The sequence below is a fragment of the Schistocerca americana genome, chromosome X (genome assembly GCF_021461395.2).
Source record: "Schistocerca americana isolate TAMUIC-IGC-003095 chromosome X, iqSchAmer2.1, whole genome shotgun sequence".
Classification (NCBI taxonomy): Eukaryota; Metazoa; Arthropoda; class Insecta; order Orthoptera; family Acrididae; genus Schistocerca; species Schistocerca americana.
This window is the reverse complement of record NC_060130.1, coordinates 254,601,144-254,621,479: the sequence shown is the minus strand read 5'-3', so window position 1 is coordinate 254,621,479 and position 20,336 is coordinate 254,601,144. Positions and strand designations below refer to the sequence as shown.

At 45.0% G+C, this 20,336-nt stretch overlaps 1 protein-coding gene across 1 annotated transcript in view; it reads right to left on the bottom strand.

The window, feature by feature from the left end:
* LOC124555947 (GTPase-activating Rap/Ran-GAP domain-like protein 3) overlaps nucleotides 1-18,911 on the bottom strand; it is a 694,419-nt gene extending 675,508 nt beyond the window's left edge. The window contains exon 1 of the mRNA XM_047129996.1: nucleotides 18,712-18,911. Coding sequence (XP_046985952.1) covers nucleotides 18,712-18,911 — 200 coding nt within the window. The remainder of the gene's footprint in view (nucleotides 1-18,711) is intronic.
* Nucleotides 18,912-20,336: the final 1,425 nt, after the last annotated feature.

Genomic DNA, 20,336 nt, shown 5'->3' with positions numbered 1-20,336 from the left:
GAAACCTAACTCTGGATGGCTGGACGGGGATTTGAGCCGTCGTGCACCCATATACGAGTCCACTCCCTTACCACCGTGCCACCTCGCTCGGTGACATGCATGGATCAGATATGACTAGCTGTGATCATCGTCGATTTCGCAGTTACGTGTGTCGTCGGAAGTAGTTGTCCAATCACGACAACACGATGTGGTAGAATTGGGGTTTCTGACACACCTTATCGCACAGCTTAGATTTTTAAAAATTTTCATTCCATTTCACTAAATCATTGTTGGCTCTGCTTAGCGTGTCTGCTTGTTTCACATGATACGTTTAATATATAAGGCGGGAAATGAATACGAGACACTGAATCATGAGGACTGTTGTGAAAAATCTGCTTTAAATCCGCAGTGTCCAGCGGGTGGACGCTACCAACAGCCATTAATCTGGCGAGCGGTTTCGATCCGGGTGTGGCTCACCTCCGCTATACGCGTGCAGACAACCTGTGCGTCACCCTATATGGCCACATTTGCAACGAAAGTAACAGTTTTAATGAAAAGTAGAAAGTTAAAAAACCATAACAGTTCTTCAAGGATTTGGGACGAATAGTCAGAGTTGAAGGTACTGACCTGTTTTGTTCACGGAAGGGCAGTTCTCAGATTTGAATAGTAACTTTGAATCTTGACTGAAACTGAAGTGCGAGTAAGAAATGAAAAGTTTTTATACCGAATACTTCACCGTAGAAGCAGCAGAGTGGATCTGGACAATTCTGCTTTATTGATATGAAGGAAACTTCGCCGTAGTTGCTCCCTGGAGACGCAAGCAGACAATAGAGTGAAAGAAAAATCACGAGGTGGAGCCCTATAGCTTCTTCTGAAACTATCTTTACGGCACAACGCAAGTTTAACAATTCAAGACCACATCGGTATGTTGGTAACAGCAAAGGAAAAACTCCAGTCCTTCACTGGATCTTTCAGAGGAAAATTGGCATTTAGAGAAGTGATTTTGCATTGCACACTCAAACTGCTTTAAATTAAATCGAAAAACTGTTTTTAGCATTCAAGCAGTCTATGAATAGATCGCTACCCGACCAATTTACGCAGTGGTATAGAAACTAGACGCCAAGTCTAGAGACAGCGTTCAAATCAGCGTCAGATTTTTTTCCAGACGATAATTTTTTGTGATATCGCTAATTTACTTCAAGCAAATGACTGGATGATTTGCTTGAAAAGGTCTCAGCCGATTTTTCTCTCCATCGTTGTTTCAGCTGAGGTCCTGAAATTAATGAAACGTGTAATAGAATGTGTGTATCAAGAACGAGACGATGTGGCTGCAATCTATGATTATATGGTTATAGCTAAATTCCAAGAAATATCTTGCTTGAAGTATCCTTATCTTCAGCAAGCCCCAAAATCTGGATACATGTAAATGATTTTGGGCTGTAGCTCAGAAAACTGTGAAAGTTCACCATCTCGGGGTGGTATAGTCTTTTATACGTGCTGATTAAAAAAGAAAGATAATCTCAAGGGTATTTGTGCCATATACTAGAAATGTTGTGGCAGCCTTGTGAATGAAGCTGTTCGTGAAGACAGTATTGTTTCTTACAATGACCCCTAACGTCACCTTTTAAAATAATTTTAAATTCATGGTCAATATGTCTCCTTGTTTTGTGTTTAGCTTCCAAGTGGGAGAACAATGTCCATTAGGTGAAAAGCGGTTGATGACGACCGCTGCCGGCCCCCCGCACTCCTTATCCCCACATGTGGCGAGGGGGCTGAAATAACAATAAAGGAAAAAAGGCAGTATAAACGAATTTAATGATTTAATGAAAAACCGATTCTGTAAGAGTTCCATTTTTACTGACTCAGGTCTGAAACCATAAAAGGCGAAGATATGCAAAGGTCCTTCTTTAACTTCCGTTGCCAAGAACTGGCGTATAGCTGGTATGTGTACAAATATCGCTGTGTGCGTGCGTGTGTGTGTGTGTGTGTGTGTGTGTGTGTGTGTGTGTAAATTTGAAGACTGTTCGTTAGAAACTTTTTTGTTTTTTTTATTTGTGTCAATGGTCAGATAACTGGCAATGTTCAAGGGGCTTTACATTATGGCCGCTTCAAGAAAAATCTACACCGTCTGTTTTAGGTATATGAGGTGAAATGGAGGACACAATTTTTGTCACATTTATAATTACTATGTGGTCTTTCCCTAATTACAATAAAAGGCCGTACTACTTCTACAAGTGAAATTGTTATTCAACATTATAATGTTAGGATGGCAGTTATAAGAGTCGAGGGACATGAAAGGGAAGCAGTGGTTGGGAAGGGAGTAAGACAGGGTTGTAGCCTCTCCCCGATTTTGTTCAATCTGTATATTGAGCAAGCAGTAAAGGAAACAAAAGAAAAATTCGGAGTAGGTATTAAAATTCATGGAGAAGAAATAAAAACTTTGAGGTTCGCCGATGACATTGTAATTCTGTCAGAGACAGCAAAGGACTTGGAAGAGCAGTTGAATGGAATGGACAGTGTCTTGAAAGGAGGATATAAGATGAACATCAACAAAAGCAAAACAAGGATAATGGAATGTAGTCTAATTAAGTCGGGTGATGCTGAGGGAATTAGATTAGGAAATGAGGCACTTAAAGTAGTAAAGGAGTTTTGCTATTTGGGGAGCAAAATAACTGATGATGGTCGAAGTAGAGAGGATATAAAATGTAGGCTGGCAATGGCAAGGAAAGCGTTTCTGCAGAAGAGAAATTTGTTAACATCCAGTATTGATTTAAGTGTCAGGAAGTCATTTCTGAAAGTATTTGTATGGAGTGTAGCCATGTATGGAAGTGAAACATGGACGATAAATAGTTTGGACAAGAAGAGAATAGAAGCTTTCGAAATGTGGTGCTACAGAAGAATGCTGAAGATTAGATGGGTAGATCACATAACTAATGAGGAAGTATTGAATAGGATTGGGGAGAAGAGAAGTTTGTGGCACAACTTGACCAGAAGAAGGGGTCGGTTGGTAGGACATGTTCTGAGGCATCAAGGGATCACCAATTTAGTATTGGAGGGCAGCGTGGAGGGTAAAAATCGTAGAGGGAGACCAAGAGATGAATACACTAAGCAGATTCAGAAGGATGTAGGTTGCAGTAGGTACTGGGAGATGAAAAAGCTTGCACAGGATAGAGTAGCATGGAGAGCTGCATCATACCAGTCTCAGGACTGAAGACCACAACAACAACAATGTTTTCTAAACCCTAAAACAACTACTTCAACATGTAACTGTTAATACAGTCTTTGGTGTCCTAGCCCTGAGGGGATAATCCCAACAGGTTACCGTCTTCGCGACGAAGACGCGGGCTTCTACTACCGTAAACCACTGCCATAAGTCTCTAATAATCGTTCAAAATGGTTCAAATGGCTCTGAGCACTATGCGACTTAACTTCTGAGGTTATCAGTCGCCTAGAACTTAGAACTAATTGAACCTAACTAACCTAAGTACATCACACACATCCATGCCCGAGGCAGGATTCGAACCTGCGACCGTAGCAGCCACGCGGTTCCAGACTGAAGCGTCTAGAACCGCACGGCCACAACGGCCGGCTCTAATAATCGGAAGACACCAAATATATCTTCTTCAAACGAAACTTCCTGGCAGATTAAAACTGTGTGCCTGACCGAGACTCGAACTCGGGACCTTTGCCTTTCGCGGGCAAGTGCTCTACCATCTGAGCTGGCAGAAGTAAAGCTGTGAGTACCGGGCGTGAGTCGTGCTTCGGTAACTCAGATGGTAGAGCACTTGCCCGCGAAAGGCAAAGGTCCCGAGTTCGAGTCTCGGTCGGGCACACAGTTTTAATCTGCCAGGAAGTTTCATATCAGCGCACACTCCGCTGCAGAGTGAAAATTTCATTCTGGAAATATCTTCTTCACTTGCATACCACAAATTGCCTGTTGTTAGATTTGATAACACTGAACTCTCCCCTTTCGTGTTCACTAAAGTCGTTACTATCTGGGAAGAACTACAGCGTATACAGTCTCTTTTACGCTTTTTTTCCTCAACTTGGACCTTCATCTTTACTGTAGAGCTACTATAGTCCGATCCACGAACAATGACGGTTACTCATGTCGAATCACGGATGGGTATTGCGTAGTTGACGATACCAAGCGACAGTTGCGGTACGCGAATGCTCGTGCTTTCCTCTTGGAGAAAGCGTGTATCCCTCAAATTATGTCTCTCGCTTACTTATGCAGTATTTATCACTTATCACCACTATCAGCAATGACAATTCGCAGAAAATGGAATCTAAATTCACTAAACAACTCGCTACGATCACGTTCAGTGCTCGAATTAGCTACGGCATTCACAGCAGAGCGCTCAGAACACACTGAACGCTCATTGGCTGTCGGAGTACACGTGACGTATGTGCGCAGGATAAGCCTAAACTTGACCGCCATCGTTCGTGACTTCAGCCATAGCGAATCGTAAACAATATCGTATGATGATATAGACAAGCTTTAAACTATTTACTTGATTGCGTTATATTATTAGTTGTCAATGTAAGAAAGTTGCTGCAAAAAAACTTATTAGATCCAACATTAAAAATGAAAAGGAAGGAAAAGGGATTACGGCCTCCCCCGACGAACGAGAGGTGTCGTAAACCAGGCTACAATCGTAGACGTAGCTGTATTGAACTAATATGAGCACGTGCTGAAGACACACACCGTATAAGACGGCATGTTCTTCGTAATACATTAAATGTACTGGCAATTGCGAATATCAACGACCGTCAGCAGTGGAATGGAAAGGCGACAAGGAAAATTTTTGTCAAACCGGGACTCGATCCTGGATTTCCCGGATTTCCCGCTTTTCGCTAGCAGTAGCCATACCATTTTGGTACCTGTGCACACGATTCACCGTCACACCCAAACTTCCATATGTCGTCAACCATGCGTCAACAACCTATACTCACACATCCGTTATGGATATTCCCGTACAGGTGAGACATTTTAAATGAAAGTCGGATAAATACGATAAGCTAGCTTGACAGCCTCGACTTTGATCCCGGAAAGTGATTAAAGCATTCACTACAACAAATCGTTTCGAGACTTTCCGGTGAAGGCGTCACACCCATTTCCACAACTGCGTTTCGTAAAAAGGTGGGTAAATCGTAAAAACGTACAGAGTAGTTTATTGCCCTCGCTGTACGCAGAAGCAACGGAAACCATTGGACTAAAAAGTGTTATCAGGGATGTGAATTATTAACCTCATATTAACATTTTTCTTAATAAAAGAGAAATAAAAACTTCTGCTGGTGAGCTCACTCTTAGCGGAAGAACCCAACGAATAACCACTGCCAAAGCTTAATAATGCTAAAAATGTTATATGATAAAACAGTCCCAACCGCATGAAGATGTTTATTTAGTGACCAGTTTTGACTACGTTCTTATCATCATCAGACCGTTTACTCCATGAAGGTCTGGTGAAGCTGGTGATGATCAGACGCCTGTCTAGGAGGCATATAACCACTGCGGATGATGACCAGAACAGTGGTCGAAACTCGTCACCAGTAAATAAATAAACATTTTTATGCCGTTGGGACTGTTTATTACAAAAAAATTAACATTTGTGAGAGCCGCTGACTTTCCAATAGAAACCAAGTAAAATGTTTTAAAAAGCTTAATAATGCCTTCTCACACCTTGCGATGTGAAGCGTTGCATCTGAAAAGGTAGTGTACCCCAAACATCACGACTACGCCCTTCCACGCAGGCTTCCACGTCCCCAGTCTCTGACACATGCCGGCCGAAGTGGCCGTGCGGTTAAAGGCACTGCAGTCTGGAACCGCAAGACCGCTACGGTCGCAGGTTCGAATCCTGCCTCGGGCATGGATGTTTGTGATGTCCTTAGGTTAGTTAGGTTTAACTAGTTCTAAGTTCTAGGGGACTAATGACCTCAGCAGTTGAGTCCCATAGTGCTCAGAGCCATTTCAGTCTCTGACACGAATCGAAATATCAGCTTCCGATGCTCTCTAACTACTTGATTCTACCGGCTCCTGTAGACCAAATACTCATTTTAGAAACCCGAAACACTGATCATCCACTCTTCGTAATGCACAACGCCTAATAAAAAAAAAAAAAAAAATGGTTCAAATGGCTCTGAGCACTATGGGACTTAACATCTATGGTCATCAGTCCCCTAGAACTTAGAACTACTTAAACCTAACGAACCTAAGGACATCACACGACACCCAGTCATCACGAGGCAGAGAAAATCCCTGACCCCGCCGGGAATCGAACCCGGGAACCCGGGCGTGGGAAGCGAGGACGCTACCGCACAACGCCTAATCCGTGAGATTCACTCTGTACACCGCTACGCTACACTTTGCAGCCTCCAGAAACTTCCAAACATTCAGCATTTCAGCCAGTCAGCAACAGATTAAATGACTCCTACTGTAATAGCAAACATTATCATTCGTGCCGACCTTCCCTACTTTGAGCTAGTTCGAGGCAAATCATTTCTGCTGCTTTATTTACACCCCAACGGTCTGGAAAGATCCCATTGTCACCATGGAAAATCCTCCGACATTAGACCAGGCCAGAAACATCTAATGCACAGCGAGACTACTGAAACTGCCGTGAAACACGCTGTATTTGGTTTAGAGAAGATGGCTGTCGATAAGGAGCGATGGATATGTGGGAATCTGCCTGAAAACGTTCTTCCAACCCATCAACCACGATCGGCAGCGTTCGCTATGATTTAATCAACTCTCTGGTGTGGTGGTCTCTTGTAACACACCAGATGTATGTAACACTCGTTAGAATGAAAAACCTGGCCAGGAAAAACAAATAATGTGAAGAGGCCGCCGAGCGGCTCTAGGCGCTACAGTTTGGAACCGCGCGACCGCTACGGTCGCAGGTTCGAATCCTGCCTTGGGCATGGATGTGTGTGATGTCCTTAGGTTAGTTAGGTTTAAGTAGTTCTAAGTTCTAGGGGACTGATGACCTCAGCAGTTAAGTCCCATAGTGCTCAGAAGCCATTTTTTGAAGAGGCCGATTCCCTAAAACAAATAAACAATTTTGTTGCGATCTTCAGCACGAAGACTGAACTGGGGCAGCTCTCCGCATCCATCCGTGTTGTAAAAGTGTTTGCGTATCTGCATAACAACAATAACCTAAATCTACGTCAACCTGTTTACCCTAATCTTTGATCCTTCAGGCTAAGTCCTATCAACCTGCCATTTCTTTAGGTCATCTTGTGCCACAAAGTTGCAGCCCCCTCGATGCGATTCATTAGGAACTTCATCTGCCTGCCTATGCTTCAACATTGCTCTGCAGCACATTTCGAAACATTTTATTATTGTCTTGTCTCCACTGTTTTACATCTACTTTTTCGCTTCCGTATGAGGCTACAATCTAGATAAATATTTTCAGAAATATCTTAAATTCATATCCCGTGATGTTTATGGAGAACTATCGGATGTAGGGAACTTGGTGCCACGATATTTCGGCACAGAGTCGTCTGCTCATCTTCAAACGTATACTTGTGAAAGTACACTCAGTTCCCCTAGTTACGGCCCTGCCGGCGTACACGTGGTGTTCTCGAATATCGCTGCGTAAGCCTTACTTAATCGTATGCGCTTCTGATGTAAATCTGTGCGTTGCTCCGAGCACCCTTCGCGATGAAAGCTCGCCTGATCGATATTTGATCGATTATCTCAAACTTACATTAGATATTATTTTATCTTTATTTTTTAGAGGGTTATTCGCACTATTTCCAGGCAATATTTTTAATCTTTCCTTTACTATTCTCGACGTCACTTATTTTTCCGTCCAAAGAACAGCACTCCGCTACTACTTTGAGTGTCTCACTTCCTAATCTAATTTCCTCCATATCACCTGATTTAATTCGATTCAGCTCCATTACCTTTGTTCTACTTTTGCTGATGTTCATCATATAATCTCTTGTCAGGCACTATTGATTCCGTTCAGTCGAGCTCCCACGCCCTATACCGGCTCTGCAAAAATTTCGATATCGTCGGTAAACCTCAATTTTTTTTTATTTTTCTTCCTAACCTTCTGTTCCAAATTCCTCCTTGGTTTCCTTCATTGCTTTTCGATGTGGAGGGTGGTTATCATTAAATTTTAGCTACTTTACACGAGCCCCCCCTCCACTGCGTACTATGTTTAGGTTCCAGGTAAAAAAGGTTTCTCGGAGTGACGACCATCTGTATCGACGACAACGTGGAACCGCACTAAAAACTGTTCTACGGCTGCCCGAAACATCTTAGGTCGTATTTTGGCTGCCTCCATCGCTAGGGTCATCTTCAGCCTCCACCGGATGTTAGTGTCCCGTTGATCGACCCCGTCCTTCAGGTAAGCCCACAGCCAGAAAACACACGAGTTAAAATCTGATGATCTTAGTAGCCACGCAGTTTGGAACGATCGGCCAATCATTCGCTTTTCTCCGAATGAGTTACGAAGTAACTGAGTGACCTGTCGAGCTGTACGAGGTGGAGCTCAGCTCCATCGTGCATCAAAGCAGTTGAGTCCACAACATCTCTCTCCCGTAGAGCGCGGATCACATGTTGGCGAAGCAGTTTACAATGAAGCCGTCGGCACAAGGGGCGAGACAGCTAACGTTGACGTGCACGCAGACGGGATATCCAGCGTCACGAGCGACAACGGCGTCGGCACACGGGACGATCTGGTTAAAATGATTTAGCGCTCTCAGCGCTCTCCAGCGGCAGTTGTCGGCTTTATTTACCTCGCAAACAATAAAGTTTGTCCACGAAAATGGACACACGTAGGCTTCCTACATTAGCTTTATTGAAAAACACATTTCCTCCCTTATCCATGCGCTACTTACGTTGTTCTGTCTGTGGTAAACACAAATAAAAGCTTTAATATCTGTGAACATGTAATAATACAAAAAAGGGAAGGTACGTGTCAAGTCAATAAGGACATCAGCTTAAAAATGTTCACCAAATCGAAAAAAAACTCACTCTTGACAGAGAACACACATTTACATAACATCAGGTACTACAGAAATTATTTCTATTAATTTCTTAAGAAAGTCCCACAACCTTTTACGAAATATTAAAGTTAAAAAAAATTGATATAGCAGTATTTGAAACCTCCACCGCCCTGTCCTCTTTTCCATAACGAGGCGCTTTCGCTCACTATGCAAGGTGGTAGCTCTGTGATCAGCGACTTTGAGTTTTATTTTAAAGTCTTCTTTGGGCTTTAATCGTCTAAGTGTTAAATTCTCATAACACGCGAGCTGTAACGCGATAATTACTAAATATGAAACTTCTTTAATCACCAATGTGACGTTTCCCGACGTTTTATTACAACAAATCGTACCAATAACGATTCGTTCTCGAGACATTCATTGTGCTAGTGCTTAAGGAACAGCAAATATTCGTGGTGTTTAAGGTATAACATAAACTAAAATGGCCTTCTACTGGACATGACAAATGCGATATGGCGTCTTGCTTTCTGCAGGTCTCCAAGCTTTCTGCTTGTGACGTAGAAAGCGTTCTTGTCTGCCATTGATTCTTCTTTACATGACACGTCACCGAATCATGGAAGAACTTATTTTGTGTTTCACGTGACGAAATGACTCCTTAACCTAAAATGACGTCACGAAACTAGTAGAGCGCCACGTCAACGTTAGCTAACTCGTCTCGTGTGCCGACGGCTTAATTTCTGCTTTCCACGCTGCATGATCTTGGTTCTTGTGGTCCGAGCTGTTCCTAAGTCGTCGTACCAGTAACGGCAAATCATGAGACTAACACACTCATTCTTCTCAAGATGGGTAACCATACGGTAAGTAGTTTTCCGTCTGTATTGCCTCAAGGAACGAAAGTTTAATTCTAACCACCCTGAATGATAAAATAACGCCAGGGACTACCCTCTCAACTGCTGCTTACCTTTCATGCCCTTCGACACATATAAATTGCAGTGTGGTTCTTGTGCAAGTTATGGAAAACCTTTCGCTCTATGAATGTCATTCCTGATAATTTCAGAGTTCTATAGTGTGTATTCCGGCCAATATAAATATTTTAAGAGATCGGAAAAATTTCAGTTATTTACAGAATAATGGAAAAGCTGATAAAAGCCGACTTCGGGGAAGATCAGTTTGCACTTCGGAGAAATGGGTCAACATGCGAGGTTCAAATGGCTCTGAGCACTATGGTACTTAACATCTGAGGTCATCAGTCCCCTAGAACTTAGAACTACTTAAACCTAACTAACCTAAGGATATCACACACACCCATGCCCGAGGCAGGATTCGAACCTGCGACCGTAGCGGTCGCGCGGTTCCAGACTGAAGCGCCTAGAACCGCTCGGCCACTCGGGCCGGCCCAACATGCGAGGTAATATTGGATTAACGACTAACTTTAGAAAACTGGTTAAGGAAAGGCAAACGTACGATTATAGCACTTATAGATTAGGAGAAAGCTTTTGGCAATTTTGGCTGGAATACACTCTTTGAAATTCTGAAGGTAGCACGCGTAGAAGACAGAGAGGAAAAGCTATTTACATCTTTTGCAGTAACCAGACTGCAGTTATAAGAGGACAACAACGAGAAGAAGTACTTGAGAAGGGAGTCATAAAGGGTTGTATTCCGTCCCCGATATTATTCAGTCTGTACACTGGGCAAGCAGTAAAAGAAAACAAAAAGGAATTAAGAAAAAAAAAATTAAAGTTCCGGAAGAGGAAATAAAAAAAAAAAAAAGGTTCAAATGGCTCTGAGCACTATGGGACTCAACTGCTGTGGTCATCAGTCCCCTAGAACTTAGAACCACTTAAACCTAACCAACCTAAGGACATCACACACATCCATGCCCGAGGCAGGATTCGAACCTGCGACCGTAGCAGCAGCGCGGCTCCGGACTGGAGCGCCTAGAACCGCACGACCACCGAGGCCGGCGAGGAAATAAAAACTTGAGGTTTGCCGATGACAATCTAATTCTGTCACAGAGAAAGATTTCCAATTGTAACTGAATGGAATGGACGGTGGTTTGAAAGGAGGATAAACACTGACCAGCGAGAACATTATGACCACCGAACTACTATCGATATAAACGCCCCACGCGATAAAAATGCCATCTGGCGACGAATGACTACTACTTGGACACACGCACGTGTGTAGAATGTGAAAGGCGCGCCATCTATTTCAGTTTGACAGAGGGGAGATGATGGCCTGAAGGCTCAGCACGAGCGTTTCGGAAACTGCATGACTTGTCGGGTGTTCGAGGAGTGCTATGGTGTGCGTCTTCGACACAAGGTGAAACCATGTCCAGACGTCAGGGGTTGGGCAGGTACCCCTCATTACAGATGTCGGACGTCGTAGGTTGGGCAGACTGTTAAAACAAGACAGGCGGCGAACTGTGTCGGAACTAACATCAGACTTTAATGCTGGGCAGAGTACAAGTGTGTCTAAATGCACAGTGCACCGAACACTTCTATTGATGGGCCTCCACAGCCGACGACTCAATATCTGCCAATGTTAACACCAAGGCGTCGGCAACTACGACGGAAATGGACAAGTGACCATTGTCGCTGGATGTTGGCGCAGTGGCATAGCGTTGCATGGTCTGATGAATCCCGATACTTTCTTCATCATGCCGATGGGAGGGTGCTAATCCGTCGTCTTCCAGGAGAACAGCTCCTTGACACCTGTACGGCGGGACGGAGACAAACTGGCGGCAGCTAAATTATACTCTGAGGAACATTCACGTGGGCAGCTTTGGGGCCGACTGCGGTGGTCTAGCGGTTCTAGGCGCTCAGTCCGGAGCCGCGCGACAGGTTCGAATCCTGCCTCGGGCACTGATGCGTGTGATGTCCTTAGGTTAGTTAGGTTTAAGTAGTTCTAAGTTCTAGGGGACTGATGACCATAGATGTTAAGTCCCATAGTGCTCAGAGCCATTTGAACCATTTTTTTTTTTTTTTTTTTTTTTTTTTTTTTTTGCAGCTTTGGGTCCAGAGGAGCTCATGTAAGGCTCCATGACGGCCAAGGAGTATCGTATATTGGTTTCAAACTGCTTATACCCCTTCATGACGATCTTGCTTCCCAACTGCAGTGCCATTTTTCAGCAAGATAATGCGCCATGTCACAAGGCCAGGAAGGTGATGGAATGGTTCGAAGAACATAATTGCGAGCTCCAATTGATGTGCTGCCCCCCCCCCCCCCATCTCACTATATATAAACCAGATCGACACATCTGTGATGTGGTTGAATGTGGCATCAGAGCTCATCGCCCCCTACCCGTAATTTATGGGATTTAGGTGACGTGTGTGCACATGTAGTACCAACTCCTTCCATCAGCCTACCAAGGCCTCATTGCTTCCATGCCACGGTGTGTCGCTGCTGTCGTCAAAAATGTCCAAATGTGTGTGAAATCATATGGGACTTAACTGCTAAGGTCATCAGTCCCTAAGCTTACACACTACTTAACCTAAATTGTCCTAAGGACAAACACAAACACAAACACAAACACAAACACACACACACACACACACACACACACACACACACACACACACACACACACACACACACCCATGCCCGAGGGAGGACTCGAACCTCCGCCGGGACCAGCCGCATAGTCCGTGACCGCTGCGCCTGAGACCGCTCGGCTAATCTCCCGCGGCCGCTGTTATCCGCGTTTAAGGTGGACGTGCCGTCTATTAGGTAGGCGGTCATAATGTTCTGGCTGATCGGTGTAAGATAAACATTAACAAAAGCAAAACAAGGGTAACGAAAAGCAGTCGAATTAAATCAGGCGATGCTGATGGAATTAGATTAGGAAAAGACACACTAACAGTAGATGTGTTTTGCTGTTTGAGTCGTAAAATAAGTGACGATGGCAGACTAAAAAAAAAGACAAGAAAATTTTTAACATCAAATATAAATTTAATGAGTTGAAGCAGAAATTGGGGATTCCGAAGTAGACGAAGTTGAGGAATTCTACTGCCTTGGTAGCAAAATTACCCATGACAGACAAAGCAAGGAGGGCATAAAAGACACATTAGCACAGGCAAAGAGAGCATTCCGGGCAAAGAGAAGTCAGCTGGTATCAAAAACTGGCCTTAAATTGAGGAAGAATTTTCTGATAATGTATGTTTGGAGTACAGTATTGTATGATAGTGAATCGTGGGCAGTGGTAACAAGACAGAATCGAAGTGTTTGAGATGTGGTGCTACAGAAGAATACTGAAAATCAGAGGGACTGATAAGATAATGAATGAAGATGTTCTCCGAAAAATCGACGAAGGAAGGAAAAACGAAAAACACTTACAAGAAGAAGGGACAGGATGATAGGGCATGTGTTAACGCATCAGGGAGTAATCTCCACGGTACTAAAGAGAACTGTAGAGGGTGGAAACTGTAGGGGAAGACGAGCATTTGAATAAGTCCAACAAATAATTGAGGATGTAGGGTGTAAGTGCTACTCTGAGACGAAGAAGTCAGAGCAGGAAAGGAATTCGTGGTGGACCACATCATATTAGTTAGAAAAAAATTCAAATATTCAGTCTTTTCTGCACATGCAGCTCAGACGGGAAGATAACTGAAGCTTTTGAAATGCGGTGAGACAAGAAGGTACTGAAGATTAGATGGGTCGATCGAGTAACTAATGCAGAGGTACTGCATCGAATTTGGGAGAAAGGAAGTTTATTATGGTTTGTCTGGTTGGCTCTGAGCACTATGGGACTCAACTGCTGTGGTCATAAGTCCCCTAGAACTTAGAACTACTTAAACCTAACTAACCTAAGGACATCACACACATCCATGCCCGAGGCAGGATTCGAACCTGCGACCGTAGCGGTCGTGCGGTAAAGTTTATGGTTTAAATGGCTCTGAGCACTATGGGACTGAACATCTGAGGTCATCAGTCCCCTAGGACTTACAACTACTTAAACCTAACTAACCTAAGGACATTACACACATCCATGCCCGGAGCAGGATTCGAACCTGCGATCGTAGTGGTCGCGCGGGAAGTTTATGGCACAGCTTGATTAAAAGAAGCGATCGGCTTCTTGAGTCACCAAGGAATCGTCAGTTTGAGAATGCAGCGAATCGTGGGAGGTAAAAATTGTGAGACATATCAAGGCATGTATACACCGAACGGATCCAAATGGATGTTGGCTGCAATTGTTATGCAGTGACGAGGAGGCAGGACAGTTTAGTGTGGAGAGGTGGAATTAAGACCACAACAACAAAAATCAGTATATTCCAGTCAACAAATATTTCATGAAAATCATATAAATGCGACAGTATGTTTGTTAAATTTTCACCACAAAACTGCTGAACCAATTTTGATGAAATTTGGTATGGAGGTAGTCTAAACACTGAGGAAGAACATAGGCTCTTTCTACAGCGTGTAGTCCAAGATATCTTTTGATTTAAACAATAAAACGCGAATTAGGGAAACACATCTGCTCTTTGAAAAAAGCTATTTATTCTTTGACTTTTGAACTTTATATTTGAGAAAGTGCCTTTATTGATTGGCATGTTATGAAAATCCTGGACATTTTTAGTCCGTGTTTCCATACTAATAATATAAATGCACAAGCAATTCTGTCTGTGACGTTTATACGACCATGAATAAATGTCGTGAGATTAGGACCTCCCGTCGGGTAGACCGTTCGCCGGGTGCAAGTCTTGCGATCTGACGCCACTTTGGCGACTTGCGCGTCGATGGGGATGAAATGATGATGATTAGGACAACACAACACCCAGTCCCTGGACGGAGAAAATCTCCGACCCAGCCGGGAATCGAACCTGGGCCCTTAGGATTGGCAATCTGTCGCGCTGACCACTTTTTTTTTATCTCATTTTTTTCGTTTTTGTTCGTTGTATCTGCTCGGGGCGGACGTCGAAAGACACCCGTTTCAGTTCATTGTCGATTTATTAACTCAGTTTTTTTATTACAGAGGGCAGCTAGCCCTCTGACCAAACACGCTGAGTTACCGTGCCAGCTTCCACTCAGCTACCGGGGGCGGACGTTTATACGACTGAAATGCAGAAATGATTTCGACTGAATTTCGTATGGAGATAACTTGAACCGTGAGGAAGAACTTAGGCTGTCTTGCTAGTTGTTGCATAATGTGTATGTCGGATAATGCAGAGGTACTCGAGTAGCACAATGCACATATACGAGCACATGCCCACGCCCCCCTGCACGCACTGCTCACAGCGACGCTGTTCGTGTCGCTGCATCTTACGCTGGGGCGGTCGGGGCCACAGGCAGACACGTGAGGGCAGCTAAAGCCGTCGGCACACGGACCTTGCATCCGAACGTTGAGCGTTGAGCGTGCCGAGTTTATGACGTCATAGCGTGGAACAGCACGTTCGGGAGTCTTTCCGAACGTGCAGAGCAATATCTGGCATGTCAGATATACTGAGCGTGCGTCTGAGCGTTGACCAATGAGATGGCACAACGCCACCTACGTCACACGCACGCCGTTTCCCTTCAGTACAGAGTTGTGAGGCGCCATGTTGGAATTCATTTCAAGCCTATATGTATATATGCTGTTTCTGAACACCAGGAAATTGAGAATCACTGGAAAACCCGTTGTTAGCTGTGTGATTCGTTCCAATAAAATAATGAGAAACATCATATTCGTGGCAAAAGAATTATTGTAACTTGCGTATTATGAGAGTAGGCTATTAAAAGCAGCGACACACTGAAGATCCACCCAAAACGTATTGTTCTTGGTACAATTTGTTATAATTAAATTTCAATTAGTAACATATGTATGATTAAGGTTTTCAGCACGGGTAACATACTATGATTAAAAACATTCGGTATGTTGTTGACGTAGGGTAATGACTAGCGTCACTGTCCACTATTGAGTTGTGTTTTGGAGTGGTAGTTCGCGTCTTGCCACTACCTATTTTTGTTTTTCCTAACATTCTCGTTTTTATTAGGTTCTGATACTTTATTATTAGTTTAATGTAAGTACATACTATAATATTTGATGTTATGTAAATATAAGTTCACCTTTTATCGAGGGGTGAGTTTGTTCGGTTCGCTTAATCTACCGAACAGCTTGCGCTACTTGTATAAAGATATTTTGCTCCTTTTTCTTTTACTCTTCGTAATTCATATGTTGCAAAGATTCTGCTACTGGGTAGGAACAGTGATCGAGTAAAACTGTTTTTTTTTCCCCTTTATTGATTTTCAATTCCCCCCGAAGTGGGTGGGCTGGCAGCAGCTTAGGACGCTGCTCTACAGCCTAAAGACTTTTTTAAAAACGGAAGAAGAAAAGAAACAAGAAAAACAGGCGATAAAACGGTGACTTAAAGTGTAAAATGGTGAAAAAATGAGGAAAGTTAAAACAGAAAGCAAAGGGGTTGGCAATGTTAAGAAAATACACAGGAATCAGACAAGTAACATAGTAGACACACAATTAAAAAAACATGGCGACAGTCTGGTTTCTGTTCACAAGAGATAAAAAATCACACCCAGCGACTGTATGATGGCCATTCGCAACACTTCCCAAAAGACACACAACACGGAACACTCACTGTAAAACACTGCACGAAGATGGCGGCACAAAGATGACACTACCGAGTCAAGGGCAGAAGGGGGGAGGGGGACCAGGAGGAGGGGGGAAAAACAAGGAGGGAGGAGAGGAATAAAAACGGAAAAGAGGGGGGGGGGGGAACCAAGGAGTGAGAGGACTCATAAGGGGGGAGAGGGGTGGGGGAGACGCGAGAGGGAATGAGAAAAGGCAGAGGAGGGAAATGCAAAAGGACTCGGGGGAGAGAAGGGGGCGAGTCACACTGACCTTGGGGGTCTTACTAAAATGTGGGGATGATGAAATAATGTTTATCTTATGCGGAGAAGTATTCCAAATTTGTACCGCACTGTTTGTAATGGAACTCTTATAAGCCTGTGTCCTTATTGATTGGACATGGTACTTTCCTTTTTGTGGGTGATGGAGGAAATGAGCATTTCAATAGAGCTAACATGGGAAATTTACGCACGCCCGTTGAGTAAACAATGTGATTTACGAACTACAAATATCCCTCAGCTGCCGCAGGAGTGCATTGCAATTGTGTATACCACGTTGGGGCCCACGTACCGTATGCACAAGTCACATCGTCCCTGAGCGTTCAGCAGGACGTTGAACTAGGCACAATCAACGTTAACGTTCGACAGCATGGTCCGTGTGCCAACGGCTTAACGATATTGCACGTACAACAGTTTACTTACTCAACATCACTCGCCATAGCAAAACCACTGATAAGCGTGCGCAGCTATAAATGTGTGTATCAACTACATCCGTCTGATCAGCTCCTTTCTTTCCCAACGTCCTTCCTACATCACCATCCACAACACGGATTCCTACACCTTTTCCCCCTCCGCCGGTGTGCCTCAGGGTTCCGTCCTCTCCCCTCTTCTGTAACTCTTGTATACGGCGGACATACCGCCGCCTTCACCCCCCAATCCACCTTCTCCAGTACGCCGATGACACTGCCTTCCTTGCCCTTGCCCCCACCCTGCAGCGCTCCCAACAGCTTCTCCAATCCCATCTTGACCGATTCACCGCCTGGTGCAACCAGTGGTTGCTTAAGGTCAATCCTTCTGGTGTCACCCTCGACCGTCGCCTCTCCTGGACCCCCCACCTCCGGACGATCCAAGCCAAGGCAGACTCCCGACTATGTCTCCTCAAACTCCTTTCCGGCTGTACTTGAGATCTGGACCCCTCCACCATCCTCCATACCTATAAATCCCTCATTCGCCCTATCTTTTGCTACGCCCACCCTGCCTGGATCTCTGCTCCCCCTACATTTACAAATCCCTTCAGATCCTAGAACGCCATGCTCTTCGCCTCGCCTATTGCATCCGTCTCCCCTCCCCCACGCGGATCCTGTTGGACCTAACTCCCTGCCCCCACTTCCTCATTTTCCTCGAATGGATACGGATCCTCTACACCTCCCGCAAACTCGATCCTCCTCACCCGCCAGTCTCTCCCATCCTCTCCCGCCCCCATCCGCTGCCGCGCCTGTACTTCCACGTCCCACTTGCTCTCCATCTATCCACTCTCCACACCCTCTCCCAAGGTGGCTTCTGCCAGCTCCCCCTCCCTGATGATGCCCTCCTCCCCTCCATCCACCCCTCCTACCAACTTTGATCCTCCCTCCCTCACCCTGTGTTTGTTCCTTTGGGCACCCTCTCTCCCTTCTCTCTCCCTTCCCCTCCCTCTTCCCTTTCCCCCACTCCTCCCCCGGGCTTCCCCGTACCCCTGCTCCTACCATCTCCTCTGCCTTGACATCTTTCCTCTCCCCTCTCCCTCCCCCTCCCCCCTTCTCACCTCTTGGCAGGTCCCCGGACTCGCACACGCTATGTGGGCATTCGCGCGCCGGAGATCATCGCTATCGTTTTCTCGTGTGTGTGCCATCATGTACGTGTTTAGTGTTCGCCGTCACGCTCCTCCGTTCACCGTGCCGTCGAAGTCGTCAGTGTTTGTGCGCCGTGCCAACGTGATTCAGTGTATTTTTCGTCGAGTGTGAACGGCTCCGTGTTTTTGTTTTCTGTGTCTCCTGTTTTTTACCCGCCATTATGTCTATTATATGTATTCTTTATGTATTCTCATAGTCTACTCTAAGGCTGAAGAGCAGCGTAGAATGCTGCTGCCAGCCTACCTGATGTACAGGTATTAAAATTACAATAAGGGAAAAAAAAGTGTGGCGCTGGAGCAGCACTAAGCGTGGCAGAGGTGCGACTTACATGGCGGATGAGGCGCGGCGGCGCTGCAGAGCCTGCTGGAGGGTGACGTCCCTGGTGACGAGGACGGGCGGCGGGCGCAGCAGAGACGCCAGCCGGTCGACGCACAGCGAGCGAGACCTGTCCCTGCCCGAGCCGGCGGGCTGCGTCCCGGACCCCGAGGAGCTGTCGCGCCGGCCGCGCAGTCGCGCCACCAGCTTCATCCCGAATGCGCGCTGACGAGCCCAGACGAGGCGAGATTACATTAGCTCTGTAGTCGACACCGTGCGCTATTTTACAGCCCTTTCCGCGAGCCTGCCAAATTCGCTTCCGCGCGAAGTGCGAAACAGCGTTACCTAGTTCCCAAAATTAACTGCTCCCAACGATGCCTTCCGCGGACGACCCTAGTGGTCTTAAATGGCACAGAAGATGATCTACACCGAGGGGTGTACCTGCTTCTGATAGTAGCAAATGAGTATAATTTAAAAACGCTCTAAGACAGAAGACGCACCACGAAGAAATTATCCGAATGGGGCGGAAGTCGGTAGATGCGATGTATACAGGGTGGTCCGTTGATCGTGACCGGGCCAAATATCTCACGAAATAAGCGTCAAACGAAAAAACTGCAAAAAACGAAACTTGTCTACCTTGAAGGGAGAAACCAGATGGCGCTATGGTTGGCCCGCTAGATGGCGCTGCCGTAGGCCAAACGGATATCAACTGCGTTTTTTAAAATAGTAACCCCTATCTTTTATTACATATTCGTGTAGTACATAAAGAAATACGAATATTTTAGTTGGACCACTTTCTTCGCTTTGTGATAAGTGTTGCTGTAATAGTCACAAACATATGGCTCACAATTTTACACGAACAGTTCGTAACAGGTAGGTTTTTTTATATTAAAATACAGAGCGTAGGTACGTTTGAACATTTTATTTCGGTTGTTCCAATATGATACATAAACCTCTGTGAACTTATCATTTCTGAGAACGCATGCTGTTACAACGTGATTACCTGTAAATACCACATTAATGCAATAAATGCTCAAAATGATGTCCGTCAACCTGAATGCATTTGGCAATACGTGTAACGACAATCGTCTCAACAGCGAGTAGTTCGCCTTCCGTAATGTTCGCACATGCATTGACAATGCGTTGACGCATGTTGTCAGGCGTTGTCGGTGGATCACGATAGCAAATATCCTTCAACTTTCCCCACAGAAACACATCCGGGGACGTCAGATCCGGTGAACGTGCGGGCCATGGTATGGTGCTTCGACGACCAATCCACCTGTCATGAAATATGCTATTCAATACCGCTTCAACCGCACGCGAGCTATGTGCCGGACATCCATCATGTTGGAAATACATCGCCATTCTGTCATACAGTGAAACATCTTGTAGTAACATCGGTAGAACATTACGTAGGAAATCAGCATACATTGCACCATTTAGATTGACATCGATAAAATGGGGGCCAATTATCCTTTCTCCCACAATGTCGCACCATACATTAACCCGCCAAGGTCGCTGATGCTCACCTCGTCGCAGCCATCGTGGATTTTCCGTTGCCCAATAGTGCACATTATGCCAGTTTACGTCACCGCTGTTGGTGAATGACGCTTCGTCGCTAAATAGAACGCGTGGAAA